The following is a 12981-nucleotide window of genomic DNA, read 5'->3' as shown; positions in this document are numbered from 1 at the left end:
AGCAGGGGCAGAGTAGGGATGGATGAGGATATTGTCTAGGTTCAGGAGGAGTGGGAAGGATGTTGGGGAGAGCACTCCTCATTTCAGGACATGAGAAGTAGTCGATGGCATAGGCTGTGAAACAGTCATTACAATGAAGAAGGTTGCATTGGGCAGTGTGCTCAGCAACTGGGTGGTTCAACTATTTCTCAGCCACTGTTCGTCGGTGGCCATTTATGCGGACAGACAGTTTGTTGGTTGTATTGTCAAAGCAGAATGCAGCACAGTGATTACAGCTTAGCTTGTAGAGCACATGACTGCTTTCACAGTAGCTCTGCATTTGACGGGTAGTGATGCTTGAGACTGGACTGGAGTTAGGTGGTTGTGGGAGGACGTATGGGACAAATCTTGCATGTAGGTCTATTACAGGGATATGAGCCATGAGCAGGGGCAGAGTAGGGATGGACAAGGATATTGTGTAGGTTCAGGAGGAATGGGAAGGATGTTGGGGAGAGCACTCCTCATTTCAGGACATGAGAAGTAGTCGAAGCTCTGGTGGAGAATGTGTTTCAATTGCTACAGTACTGCGTGCTATTGAGTCACGTGAGGAATGGTCTCTGTGGCTGGACAGTGGGAAGTTGGATGACTGGAGAGATAAGGCATGGGAGATCTGTTTCTGTACAAGGTTGGGAGGATAATTTTGGTCTGTGAAGGCCTCAGTGACACCCTCTGTATATTTAGAGAGGGACTAGTAGAAAGGCAGTCATAGCTAAACAACAGATGTTTGATACACATTTTGTTTAGCTTCTGGAAAAAAAGTTATTTGTGTCTGGGATGATTAGGATAAATGAGACTCCCTATATTATTACTGAAAGTTACCAATTGCTGTGAAGTGACTGTTGTGCTGCACATGTCGGTTGCAGAGGTACGTGCAGAGTGTGCTGGAGCCACTGGTGCAGCAGCTGAACACTCGACCACGGCCTGGGGACTCCCTCCCGACGAAGCAGCTGCGTGCGCTAGCACTCTCACGGCTCGTCCGGCTGCAGATTCACAGCGACTGGGCACAGGAGTATTTTGCTCAGTGGATGGCAGCACCTAACAATTACTTGTCAGTATATTTCTTTCCTCATTGTCCGTTTTAGCCCTTCCTCCCTAACTTGCTAAATTTATAGTTTCGTTTATCTGTAAGATTATCTCTGCAGTTGAATGATGAACATTAACTTTTAGTTGAATATTCTATTATTTGTGTATAACTTTTCAGCATCCTTGGTCGTCTCTCTTATTGGGTGGAGTATACAAATGTGGTCAAAAAGTAACAGAAATTTTTTAATTTCACAGGCTTTATGCATCCGATTTTCAGTTTTTTTTTTATCTTGTTGGTACTTATATTCCCAATATGTGTTTGCATTTTCAGCTGCTTTGAATATTTAGTTCATTGTTGATAGTAGAAAATATTGCGTGTTTCTGAACGCTCGGTGAATTTTTACTCAAAATGTGGATCATCAAATTTGCTTTAAATTTTGCCTGAAAAATGGAATAAAATGTAGCACCACATTCAAAATGTAGACTGTGGTTTTTGGTTAATCTGCTATGAGTAAGATAAGAGTTTAAAAGTGGTATAAAAGTTTCAAAGAGGGTAAAGAAGACAGAAGGCGATGACTGCCCTGAACGTGCCAGCAGATCAATTACTGATGACAGTGTGAAAGCAGTGAAGGAAATGGTTCTGCAAAATTTCTGAATTATCACAGAGGTTGTTGCTGATATCAACATATCCTTTGGTTCATGCCAAGCTTTTTTATATGATACGTGTAGCAGCAAAGTTGGTTCCTAAATTGTTGAATTTTGATAAAACATGATGACTTATAAACATCGCTTGCTGATTAAAGTCAACAATGATCCAGAACTTCTCAAGAAGGTTATAATAGGTACTGAAACATGTGTATATGGGTCTGACAATGAAACCCAAGGCCCAATTTTCCCAGTGGAAACTACCTAAAGAGTCAAGACTTAAAAACATTTGACAAGTTCAGTTACTTGCAAAGTTTTTTCTCACTGTTTTCTTTGATTACAATGGGATAGTGTATCATGAGTTCCTGACTTATAGTTGTACAGTCAGTAAGGAATACTACCTAGAAGCTTTGCACCATTCATTTGAAGCAATCTGAAGATAACAACCAGAATTATGGTAAAACTGCAGTGGAAACTGCTTCACAAGAATACTCCCACTCACACCTCAATGCTTGTATGTGATTTTTTGGCCAGTCATTGCCTCCTGTGCCTTTTTTCTATTCCCAATGTTGCAGAGAACCATGAAAGGATGTCATTTTGCCACCATTAATGAGATAAAAACAGAATCGCTGTAGGAGCTGAACACCCCAACAAAAAGTGAGTTCCAGAAGTGATTCAGAGATTGGAGAAAGTACTGGCCCTTGTGTATTGTACCTGAGGGAGATTACTTTGAAGGGGACAAAGTTGATGTTGAGGGATAAATAGATTCTGTAAAAAAAGAAAAATTCCCATTACTTTTTGATAAGACCTCATATACAAGCAGATATGAAAAATATATTTTTGAAGGAGTTTTAAAATTTGTTTTCACTATTGGCTCTGTTTTAACACTGCCCAACATAAAAAAGTGAAGCACCCACAATGGGAAGAGGAAATGGAATGAATCTTCATGGGTTGGAACAGTATGGGATATTATTTCAGTGATTACAAAATCAAGTCGAATTTACAAAGAGCTTGGCAGGATGAACCCACTTATCGGTGTGATACCAGAATGAATGTCACTGTGCAGCAGAGTTTGCGCAAATGTGAAACTTCCTGGTAGATCAAAACAGTTTGCTGGACCGAGACTCAAACTTGGGACCTTTGCCTTTCGTGGGCAAGTGGTCTACCGACTGAGCTACTCGAGCACTACTCACGACCTGTCCACACAACTTACTTCCACGAGTACCTTGTGTCCTACCTTCCAAACTTCATAGAAGCCCTTCTGCAAAACTTGTAAGACTAGCACTTCTGGAAGAAGGGATGTAGTGGTGACACTGCTCAGCCACAGTGCGGAGGATGCTTCCAGAATGAAATTTTAACTCCGCAATATCCTTTCTTCCAGGAGTGCTAGCCTTAAAACTTTTGCAGGAGAGCTTCTGTTAAGTTTGGAAGGTAGGAGACGAGGTACTGGCCGAAGTTAACCTGTAAGGACAGGTAGTGAGTCATACTCGGGTAGCTCAGTTAGTAGAGCACTTGCCTGCGAAAGGCAAAGATCCCGAGTTCGAATCTCGATCTGGCACACAGTATCGGTATGATGTTATACCCACTCAGGTCTGGTTGCATGCTCTGATTCAGTTGGGAAGGTTGTCATAAAGCTATTGTATCCTCTTCTGAGGCAGTCTGGCCAACATCAGTTGTGGCTGATCCCAGACATGTTCAACAGGGACAGATCTGGGCAGCATGCATCCGACAGCAGTACCTCGATAATGTGCAGTCAGTTCATAGACACACATGCCATGTGTGGGTGAGCACTGTCCTGTTGACAAATGGCACTATAATACTGTTGACAAGGGGTAAACAGTGAGGATGCAGGATGTTTGTGCTGTACTGTTGTGCTATCAAAGGTCCCTCTATCACTATCAGCTGGGGCCTCGAATCATACCCAATGGCTACCCACACTATACACCAGGAGCAACACAGCTGTGCCTCTCTGAAACATTGGAAGACTGGGCTATCTCTGCAGGTCACTGCAACAGTGGTCATCTGGCATATTGCAAAACCACGATATGTCACAAAACACAATGCAATACAGTTTTCCAGCAATCTGTGCATCTTGGTCACTGTACTTTTCCAAATGCAGCTGTTTGTGTTGTGTTACTTATACGAGGCTTGGAACTTAAATAGTGGTAACTATTTATTCACGACTGATACAAAAGAGTTACATATTTGCACCTGTTACTCTCCTTGAAAGTAGTCACCAGTGTTATGTAGAACCCATTGCCAGCGATATGGAAGGTGTAGAATACCATTAGTAAAGCCTGTTCTGTTGATGGTGCGAATGGAGTGGTCTAAAGTTATGGTGATCCTCATGTACGACTGTAATGGTGTTATCCTAACACATTATGTTCCTTCACGGCAGACCATCAGTGCACAGTATTACTGTTCATTTTTGGAGCATCACCTGCGACCAGCTTTGTGAAAAAAGCAGTGACACTTTCTATGCAACCCACCCATCATTTTGCACGACAATGTGCGGGCACGTACAGTGCAAGCTGTGGCTGGTCTGTTCGGTCGATGGGACTGGGCAGTACTGTACCATCCACCATACTCCCTGGACTTAAGTCCTTGTGACTTTGATTTGATTCCGAAGATGAAGGAACCACTTAGTGGCCTTTGCTTCAGAACTATTCCAGAGATTTGACAGGCAGTAGACCGCTCCATTCCCACCATCAACAGAACAGGCTCTGCTAACGGTATACTACGCCTTCCACATCGCTGGCAACGGCTTCTACACAACACTGGTGACTACTTTGGAGGTCAGTAACAGGTGCAAACACGTAACTCTTAGTATCGGTTGTGAATAGATATTTGCCACTATTTAAGTTCCAACCCTCGTAGTAGCCTGTGCGTTGAACAGCAAGACCGTAGATCAGCTGCTGCTAGTCCCTGACCAATGTTGCGGGGTGTCACAGAATGTTGCAGGGAGTCCAATTACTTGTTCTGATATGGCAGATGCAGATGTGAGGGGTTACAATGTGCTCGGTGACAATACAGCAATCCTCCTTTGTGGTGGGCAGACGTGGTTAACTGAACCTTGAAGAGCAGTATGCCTGCCCACATGTTCCTGTGCAGTTAAACTTTGGGCCACTGTCACATCTGGGTGTCCCAGATATCAGGATACTGCAGGATACTGCACGATTTGACCAGGCGGCCAAATGGAGTCTCACAGTGAGGTTTCTTTCAGACTCTTGTCAGGTGCTGAGAGCACATTCTCATACTGGTATGTTCCACCTTTGTGCCCTTCACAATGATCACCCAATATCTGATGCTGTTCATACCACTTACATATCCTAGAAGATCTGGTACACCACTATTGCAGGGCCGGCCGTTGTGGCCGAGCGGTTTTAGGCGCTTCAGTCTGGAACCGTGCTTCTGCTACGGTCGCAGGTTCGAATCCTGCCTCGGGCATGGATGTGTGTGATGTCCTTAGGTTGGTTAGGTTTAAGTAGTTCTAAGTCTAGGGGACTGATGACCTCAGAAGTTAAGTCCCATAGTGCTCAGAGCCATTTGAACCACTATTGCACTCTAATGGATGTGTTGCCTGTCACAGGGAATTGCAATGCTAACCATTTACATACCCATGATTGGTTTGTACATGTACAAAACTGCATTGACATTTGACCACATCTCCTAGGTCCTGCAATTTTTTTCATACAGTGTATATTGGAACCAGAGATTAACACAAAATATTCTTAATGAACTTGCCACAATATGTTAATTGATACCGTTTGTACAAGAGCAATTTTGAAAGTAAGTTCTGTTAGTTTTTTATAAAATGCCAGTTCTTTATCAGTTTTTTTATTATACACAACTTAAAGCTACATCTGCTAATATATCATCAAAAATAATCAGTTTTTGAAAATGTAATATAATTAGATAGATAAAACATCATGCTGTGGGAGGAGAAAACATGCACTGCAAGGAGGAGGGAAAAAGAAATTATAGCCCAAAAGGTATTGTTCAAATGGAATAGAAATTGGTAGACATGATATATATTTACAGACAAGCAAATAATTACAATTTCAGAAAAACTGCACTATTTATTCAAGAGAAAGAGCTTCATGAACTGAGCAAGTCAATAACACATTGGTCCATCTTTTGCCCTTACACAAGCACTTGTTTGGCTTGGCACTGATTGATGAAGTTGTTGAATGTCTCCTGAGGTATATCATGCCAAATTATGTCCAATTGGTGCATTAGACTGTCAAAATCCTAGCTAGTTGGAGGGTACTGCCCATAATGCTCTAAACGTTCTCAATTGGGGAGAGACCTGGCGACCTTGCTGACCGAGGTAGGGTTTGGCAAAACCCAGACCATCAGTCCTGGATTTCAAACTGCATGATGGACAACAGTCAGGTTGGTATCCCATCCCTGTCTTGGGCATCTCCAAACCCTTTTGCTGGTCGTAGCCCTCATTTTGAAGTGGGACTCATCACTGAAGCCAATTCTACTCCATTCAACAAGATTCCAGGCCGGTGGTGTGTCTGGAGATACCCCCGACAGCAGTGAGATACCAATCTGTCAGTCACCTGCCTTACAGCCCAATAACCAGGAGTTATCAGTCAACGACAAGTTGAATAGCTGCTTGCATAAGGGTCAGAGATGGACCAATACATTGTTGACTTGCTCAATTTCTGAATCTCACTCTCTTGAATAACTTATTCAGTTTTTCTAAAAATGTTATTTTTTTGTCTGTACACGTACATCACATCTGCCGATTTCCATCTCACTCAGATAATTCCTATATTTTTCTTTTTGTCTTAGAATGTGCATGCAGCTGTAACTGGTAGGTATTTTTGTACATAACTGCCCTCTTGCATTAAGACTCCTGTCATGTCAATGAATGAATTTTTCAGTACTCTAATTATAGACTTCTCTCTCCTGTGAGCTAAACATGCTTTTTGACATTCTCCTTTATCTCATCATCATCTTCAAACCACTGTTACATTAACCATTTTTTCCTCTTCAGGAACAGGTAAAAATCAAGAGCATGATAACTCAATCACCAGTTGAAATTACATTTGCGTGGCTGCAGCAGTGTGTGGACTAGTGCTTCCCTAGTTCTTTCTCAGATAATTTTCAGGACTACTGGGGAATGTTGGAAAACACAGGAATTTTTTTATGCAGAAAAACCCCAGGAATTTTTTTAGAATGCTGGGAATTTTTCATTGTCTTAGTTTTCAGTTAATTTTTTGTAATTTTGTCTATGTTGTTGTGGTCTTCAGTCCTGAGACTGGTTTGATGCAGCTCTCCATGCTACTCTATCCTGTGCAAGCTTCTTTATCTCCCAGTACTTACTGCAGCCTATATCCTTCTGAATCTGCTTAGTGTACTCATTTCTTGGTCTCCCTCTACAATTTTTACCCTCCATGCTGCCCTCCAATACTAAATTGGTGATCCCTTGATGCCTCAGAACATGTCCTAACAACCGATCCCTTCTTCTAGTCAAGTTGTGCCACAAACTCCTCTTCTCCCCAATTCTATTCAATATCTCCTCATTAGTTATGTGATCAACCCATATAATCTTCAGCATTCTTCTGTAGCACCACATTTCGAAAGCTTCTATTCTCTTCTTTTCTAAACTATTTATCGTCCATGTTTCACTTCCATACATGGATACACTCCATACAAATACTTACAGAAACTCCTTTGTCACACTTAAATCTATACTCGATGTTAACAAATTTCTCTTCTTCAGAAATGCTCTTCTTGCCATTGCCAGTCTACATTTTATATCCTCTCTACTTCGACCATCATCAGTTATTTTGCACTCCAAATAACAAAACTCCTTTACTACTTTAAGTGTCCCATTTCCTAACGTAATTCCCTCAGCATCACCTGACTTAATTCGACTACATTCCATTATCCTTGTTTTGCTTTTGTTGATGTTCATCTTATACCCTCCTTTCAAGACACTGTCCATTCCGTTCAACTGCTCTTCCAAGTCCTTTGCTGTCTCTGACAGAATTACAATGTCATCAGCGAACCTCAAAGTTTTTATTTCTTCTCCATGGATTTTAATACCTACTTCAAACTTTTCTTTTGTTTCCTTTACTGCTTGCTCAATATACAGATTGAATAGCATCAGGGAAAGGCTACAACCCTGTCTCACTCCCTTTCCAACGTCTGCTTTCATTTTGTGTCCCTCGATTCTTTATAACTGTCGTCTGGTTTCTGTACAAATTGGAAATAGCTTTTCGCTCCCTGTATTTTACCCCTGCCACCTTCAGAATTTGAAAGAGAGTATTCCAGTCAACATTGTCAAATGCTTTCTCTAAGTCTACAAAAGCTAGAAATATAGGTTTGCCTTTCCTTAATCTTTCTTCTAAGATAAGTCATAGGGTCAGTATTGCCTCACTTCCAACATTTCTACGGAAACCAAACTGATCTTCCCCGAATTCGGCTTCTACCAGTTTATCCATTCGTCTGTAAAGAACTCGCATTCGTATTTTGCAGCTATGACTTATTAAACTGATAGTTCGGTAAGTTTCACATCTGTCAACACCTGCTTTCTTTGGGATTGGAATTATTATATTCTTCTTGAAGTCTGAGGGTATTTCGCCTTTCTCGTACATCTTGCTCACCAGATGGTAGAGTTTTGTCAGGACTGGCTCTCCCAAGGCTGTCAGTAGTTCTAATGGAATGTTGTCTACTCCTGGGGCCTTGTTTCGACTCAGGTCTTTCAGTGCCCTGTGAAACTCTTCTAGCAGCATCATATCTTCCAATTCGTCTTCATCTACATCCTCTTCCCTTTCCATAATATTGTTCTCAAGTACATCACCCTTGTATAGACCCTCTATATACTCCTTCCACCTTTCTGCTTTCCCTTCTTTGCTTAGAACTGGGTTTTCATCAACGCTCTTGATATTCATTCAAGTGGTTCTCTTTTCTCCAAAGGTCTCTTTAATTTTCCTGTAGGCAGTATCTATCTTGCCCCAAGTGAGATAAGCCTCTAAATCCTTAAATTTGTCCTCTAGCCATCCCTGCTTAGCCATTTTGCACTTCCTGTTGATCTCATTTTTGAGACATTTGTGTTCCTTTTTGCCTGCTTGATTTAGTGTATTTTTGTATTTTCTCCTTTCATCAGTTAAATTCATTATCTCTTTTGTTACCGAAGGATTTCTACTAGCCCTCGTCTTTTTACCTACTTGATCCTCTGTTGCCTTCACTATTTGATCCGTCAAAGATACCCATTCTTCATCTACCATAATTCTTTCCCCCATTCCTTTCAATTGTTCCCTTATTCTTTGACAGTAATCACACCAATCTTTAAACATGGAAACAGAAAAGATTGTAACAACTACAGAGGTATCTCTTTGATCAGCGTAGTGGGTAAAATCTTCTCAGGTATTGTTGAAATGAAAGTGCTAGTATTAGTTGAGGACAAATTGGATGAAAATCAGTGTGGGTTTAGGCCTCTTAGAGGTTGTCAGGACCAGATCTTTAGCTTACGGCAAATAATGGAGAAGTGTTACGAGTGGAATAGGGAATTGTATCTATGTTTTATAGATCTAGAAAAGGCATATGACCGGGTTCCTAGGTGGCAGTTATTATCTGTTCTACATGATTATGGAATAGGAGGCAAACTTTTGCAAGCAATTAAAGGTCTTTACATAGATAGTCAGGCAACTGTTAGAGTTGACGGTATATTGAGTCCATGGTCCAGACTAGTTTCAGGGGTAAGACAAGGCTGCAACCTGTCTCCACTATTGTTCATTTTATTTATGGATCATATGTTGAAAACAATAGACTGGCTGGGTGAGATTAAGATAGGTGAACACAAAATAAGCAGTCTCACATATGCGGATGACTTAGTTGTGATGGCAGATTCTATTGAAAGTTTGCAAAGTAATATCTTAGAGCTAGATCAGAAATGTAAGGACTATGGTATGAAGATTAGCATCTCCAAAACAAAAGTAATGTCAGTGGGAAAGAGATATAAACGGATTGAGTGCCAAATAGGAGGAACAAAGTTTGAACAGGTGGACAGTTTCAAGTACTTAGGATGCATATTCTCACAGGATGGCAACATATTGAAAGAACTGGAAGCGAGGTGTAGCAAAGCCAATGCAGTGAGCACTCAGCTATGATCTTCTCTCTTCTGCAAGAAGGAAGTCAGTACCAAGACTAAGTTATCTGTGCACCGTTCAATCTTTCGACCAACTTTGTTGTATGGGAGCGAAAGCTGGGTGGATTCAGGTTACCTTATCCATAAGGTTGAGGTTACGGATATGAAAGTAGCTAGGATGATTGCAGGTACTAGTAGATGGGAACAATGGCAGGAGGGTGTGCACAATGAGGAAATCAAAGAAAAGCTGGGAATGAACTCTATAGATGTAGCAGTCAGGGCGAACAGGCTTAGATGGTGGGGTCATGTTACACGCATGGGAGAAGTAAGGTTACCCAAGAGACTCATGGGTTCAGCAGTAGGGGGTAGGAGGAGTCGGGGTAGACCAAGGAGAAGGTACCTGGATTTGGTTAAGAATGATTTTGAAGTAATAGGTTTAACATCAGAAGAGGCACCAATGTTAGCACTGAATAGGGGATCATGGAGGAATTTTATAAGGGGGACTATGCTCCAGACTGAACACTGAAAGGCATAATCAGTCTTAAATGATGATGATGATGATGATGATGATGATGATGATGATAATGCTCTCCCTGAAACCCTGTACAACCTCTGGTTCTTTCAGTTTATCCAGGTCCCATCTTCTTAAATTCCCACCTTTTTGCAGTTTCTTCAGTTTTAATCTACAGTTCATAACCACTAGATTGTGGTCAGAGTCCACATCTGCCCCTGTAAACCTTCTAGTACATCCAGGATTCTTCCATGTATACAACCTTCTTTCATGATGATGTGATGATGATGTTTGGTTTGTGGGGTGCTCAACTGCGCGTTTATCAGCACCCATTCAAGTTCCCAACCTTTGCTTTGTCCAAACTTGCCACTTTCATGAATGTTGATGAAATGATGGGTACAATACAAATACCCAGTCATCTCGAGGCAGGTGACCCCACCGGGAATCGAACCCGGAACCCCGTGCTTGGGAAGCAAGAACGCGACCATGAGACCACGAGCTGCAGACTCTTCTTTCATGATTCTTGAACCAAGTGTTAATTATGATTAAGTTATGCTCTGTGCAAAATTCTAACAGGCGGCTTCCTCTTCATTTCTTAGCCCCAATCCATTTTGACTAGTAAGAACTGATACAATAACAAGGGATTTTTCTGTAGCTTGGTACTGCAGTAATGAAACATAAACAAGAGAATAACACAAAATAAAAAAAATTGGATGCCAAGGAAATGCATCATTTACAACAATGTGCACAGAAGCATTTGCTGACAGCAAAATGTGTCAAAGGCTTTAGGCCTACCAAAAACTGCTTTTGATGTGCATGATGTCACAACTGTTAAATTTTGCTGGAAAATATTGTTAATGTTGGTTTGAGAAGTATTGGTTTCAAAATAAAATTCCTTTTATGCAATACGAATTACATTACATGTGACAGTGTGCAATGAAGTTTTTATATTGTGGGGCATTTGACTCTCATTCGAAACTTACCACTGTGAGGAGCAGCCACATGGAAAAATCTCTCTCCTAGAAGGTCAGCCATTTATGTCATTATTTAAAATTTGACTGGTACATTTGTGTTTGATTTATTAAAGCAGTAGCACACAAAAAAGGCCAACATTGTAAGTGGAAGCTTACCTTTTCTTGTAGCTATACTGTATGTAAAATTAATTAAACCAATGACTTTTCCTATTTGTGTGTTTGCATTAGTCAACATTGATGAGCTATTGGCTGACTACGTCACATGTCCTATGTTCTGAATGTTTGCTGTCATTGACTTAATGAAATCACGTGATGTGAGCTGTTGGCTGACAGAAGTACATCCCAGTCTCAGCTTCAGTGCTTCAGAAGCTAATGTATTTGATGGAATTCATATTTAAACCTCCATAATATGAAAAAATACAGTGTACGTGTTACTGTGCATCAAAGATCTCTCCAAAACGCATTGTTTTTTTTGCTGGGGTTCATTACCTAAAGTGCCACAAATTCTACACTGGTGTATGGAACTTCTACAACTTGGAGTTTTACAGCTCTGAGGGAAAGTATAGTGTTGCTTAACACAGAAGAGTACTTCCACCAGAGGCAGGCCACAAATGGGACTTTTATTTATTTATTTATTTATTTTTGGGGGGGGGGAAATCGCCCTGGGGGAGAAATTGGGGGCAATTCTTCGGAAAGCTAATTTTACCTGGTGTGACTTTTTGCAACTGATTTTCTGTTTTCATTCACCATAAATGATTTGTGTGTTAATAGCTCAAATTTCCACAAAAATACTAGATAAATATCTATTTAATTTACAGCAGTGTTACTGAAGTAGGGATCCTGCATATTACACACTACAAATGGAAGTTGATTGGTGAAAAATCCCTAGTTAAGTGACTCCAAGTTAATGTCTTTACTGTTTTATGTGATTGGTGCCGTTTACTTTGATATGATTGGACAGGGACTCAGGGACTTGAAGGTCACCTTCACTTTGATAGGTCTATTCCACTCCATGTGACCCTAACTACTAAAATCATTCGTTTTTTATATGTAAAAGGCATCTATTTACTTTACGCAGGTTTTTGTACAAAGATATTAACCTTGAATTTATTCAGTTCTGTTCTAAAACAGTCCAGATGCAGCCATGTTTCACCTAAATTTTTCCTTGTATGGCTAAGAATTGCACTGAGACTGGGACAAAGGAAGCTAATTAGCTCAAACCTGTCATTGGGTAATCTGTTTTCAACTACATGGAAATCTTTACTCAGATATAGATATAGTAATGTTATGAAACTGTTTACCATCTATTTTCTTTTACAATTGTTGAAGTCTCATATAGTTTCATGAATCTTCCTCTGCTACTTTTCATCAACTTCTTTACACCTGAAACTCCTATCAAGTGGGTGGGGGGAGGGGTAGGTGGTAGGGGGTTGCATGTGCTTACTGCCTCCCCCCCCCCCCCCCCCTTGCACCCCCTCCTCCTCTGCATGCAGTTCTGACCAAGGGGTACAGAGTATTTTTGGCTGGGAAAAATGTGTTTCCACCCTGAGAAAAAAGTGTATTTTTAACAATGAAATCTGGAAATATTTTTTTTATTCTTGTTCACCTATACACCCTGTAAACAGATAAGTCTTTTCACTTCATGGGATAAAGACAGAATGAATTCTTTGACTGTCCTTGTG

The 12981-nt window shown here is 40.9% G+C and overlaps 1 protein-coding gene across 1 annotated transcript in view; it reads left to right on the top strand.

Moving 5' to 3' along the window:
- The window catches only part of LOC126428215 (aminopeptidase Ey-like), a 265785-nt gene that overhangs the window by 199791 nt on the left and 53013 nt on the right, over nt 1-12981 (top strand). The window contains exon 16 of the mRNA XM_050090131.1: nt 903-1087. Within this exon, the coding sequence (XP_049946088.1) occupies nt 903-1087 (185 nt within the window). The remainder of the gene's footprint in view (nt 1-902; nt 1088-12981) is intronic.

The sequence above is a fragment of the Schistocerca serialis genome, chromosome 12, assembly GCF_023864345.2.
Source record: "Schistocerca serialis cubense isolate TAMUIC-IGC-003099 chromosome 12, iqSchSeri2.2, whole genome shotgun sequence".
NCBI lineage: Eukaryota > Metazoa > Arthropoda > Insecta > Orthoptera > Acrididae > Schistocerca > Schistocerca serialis.
Note: the sequence above shows the minus strand (reverse complement) of the source record. Positions and strands in the feature narration are given on the sequence as shown.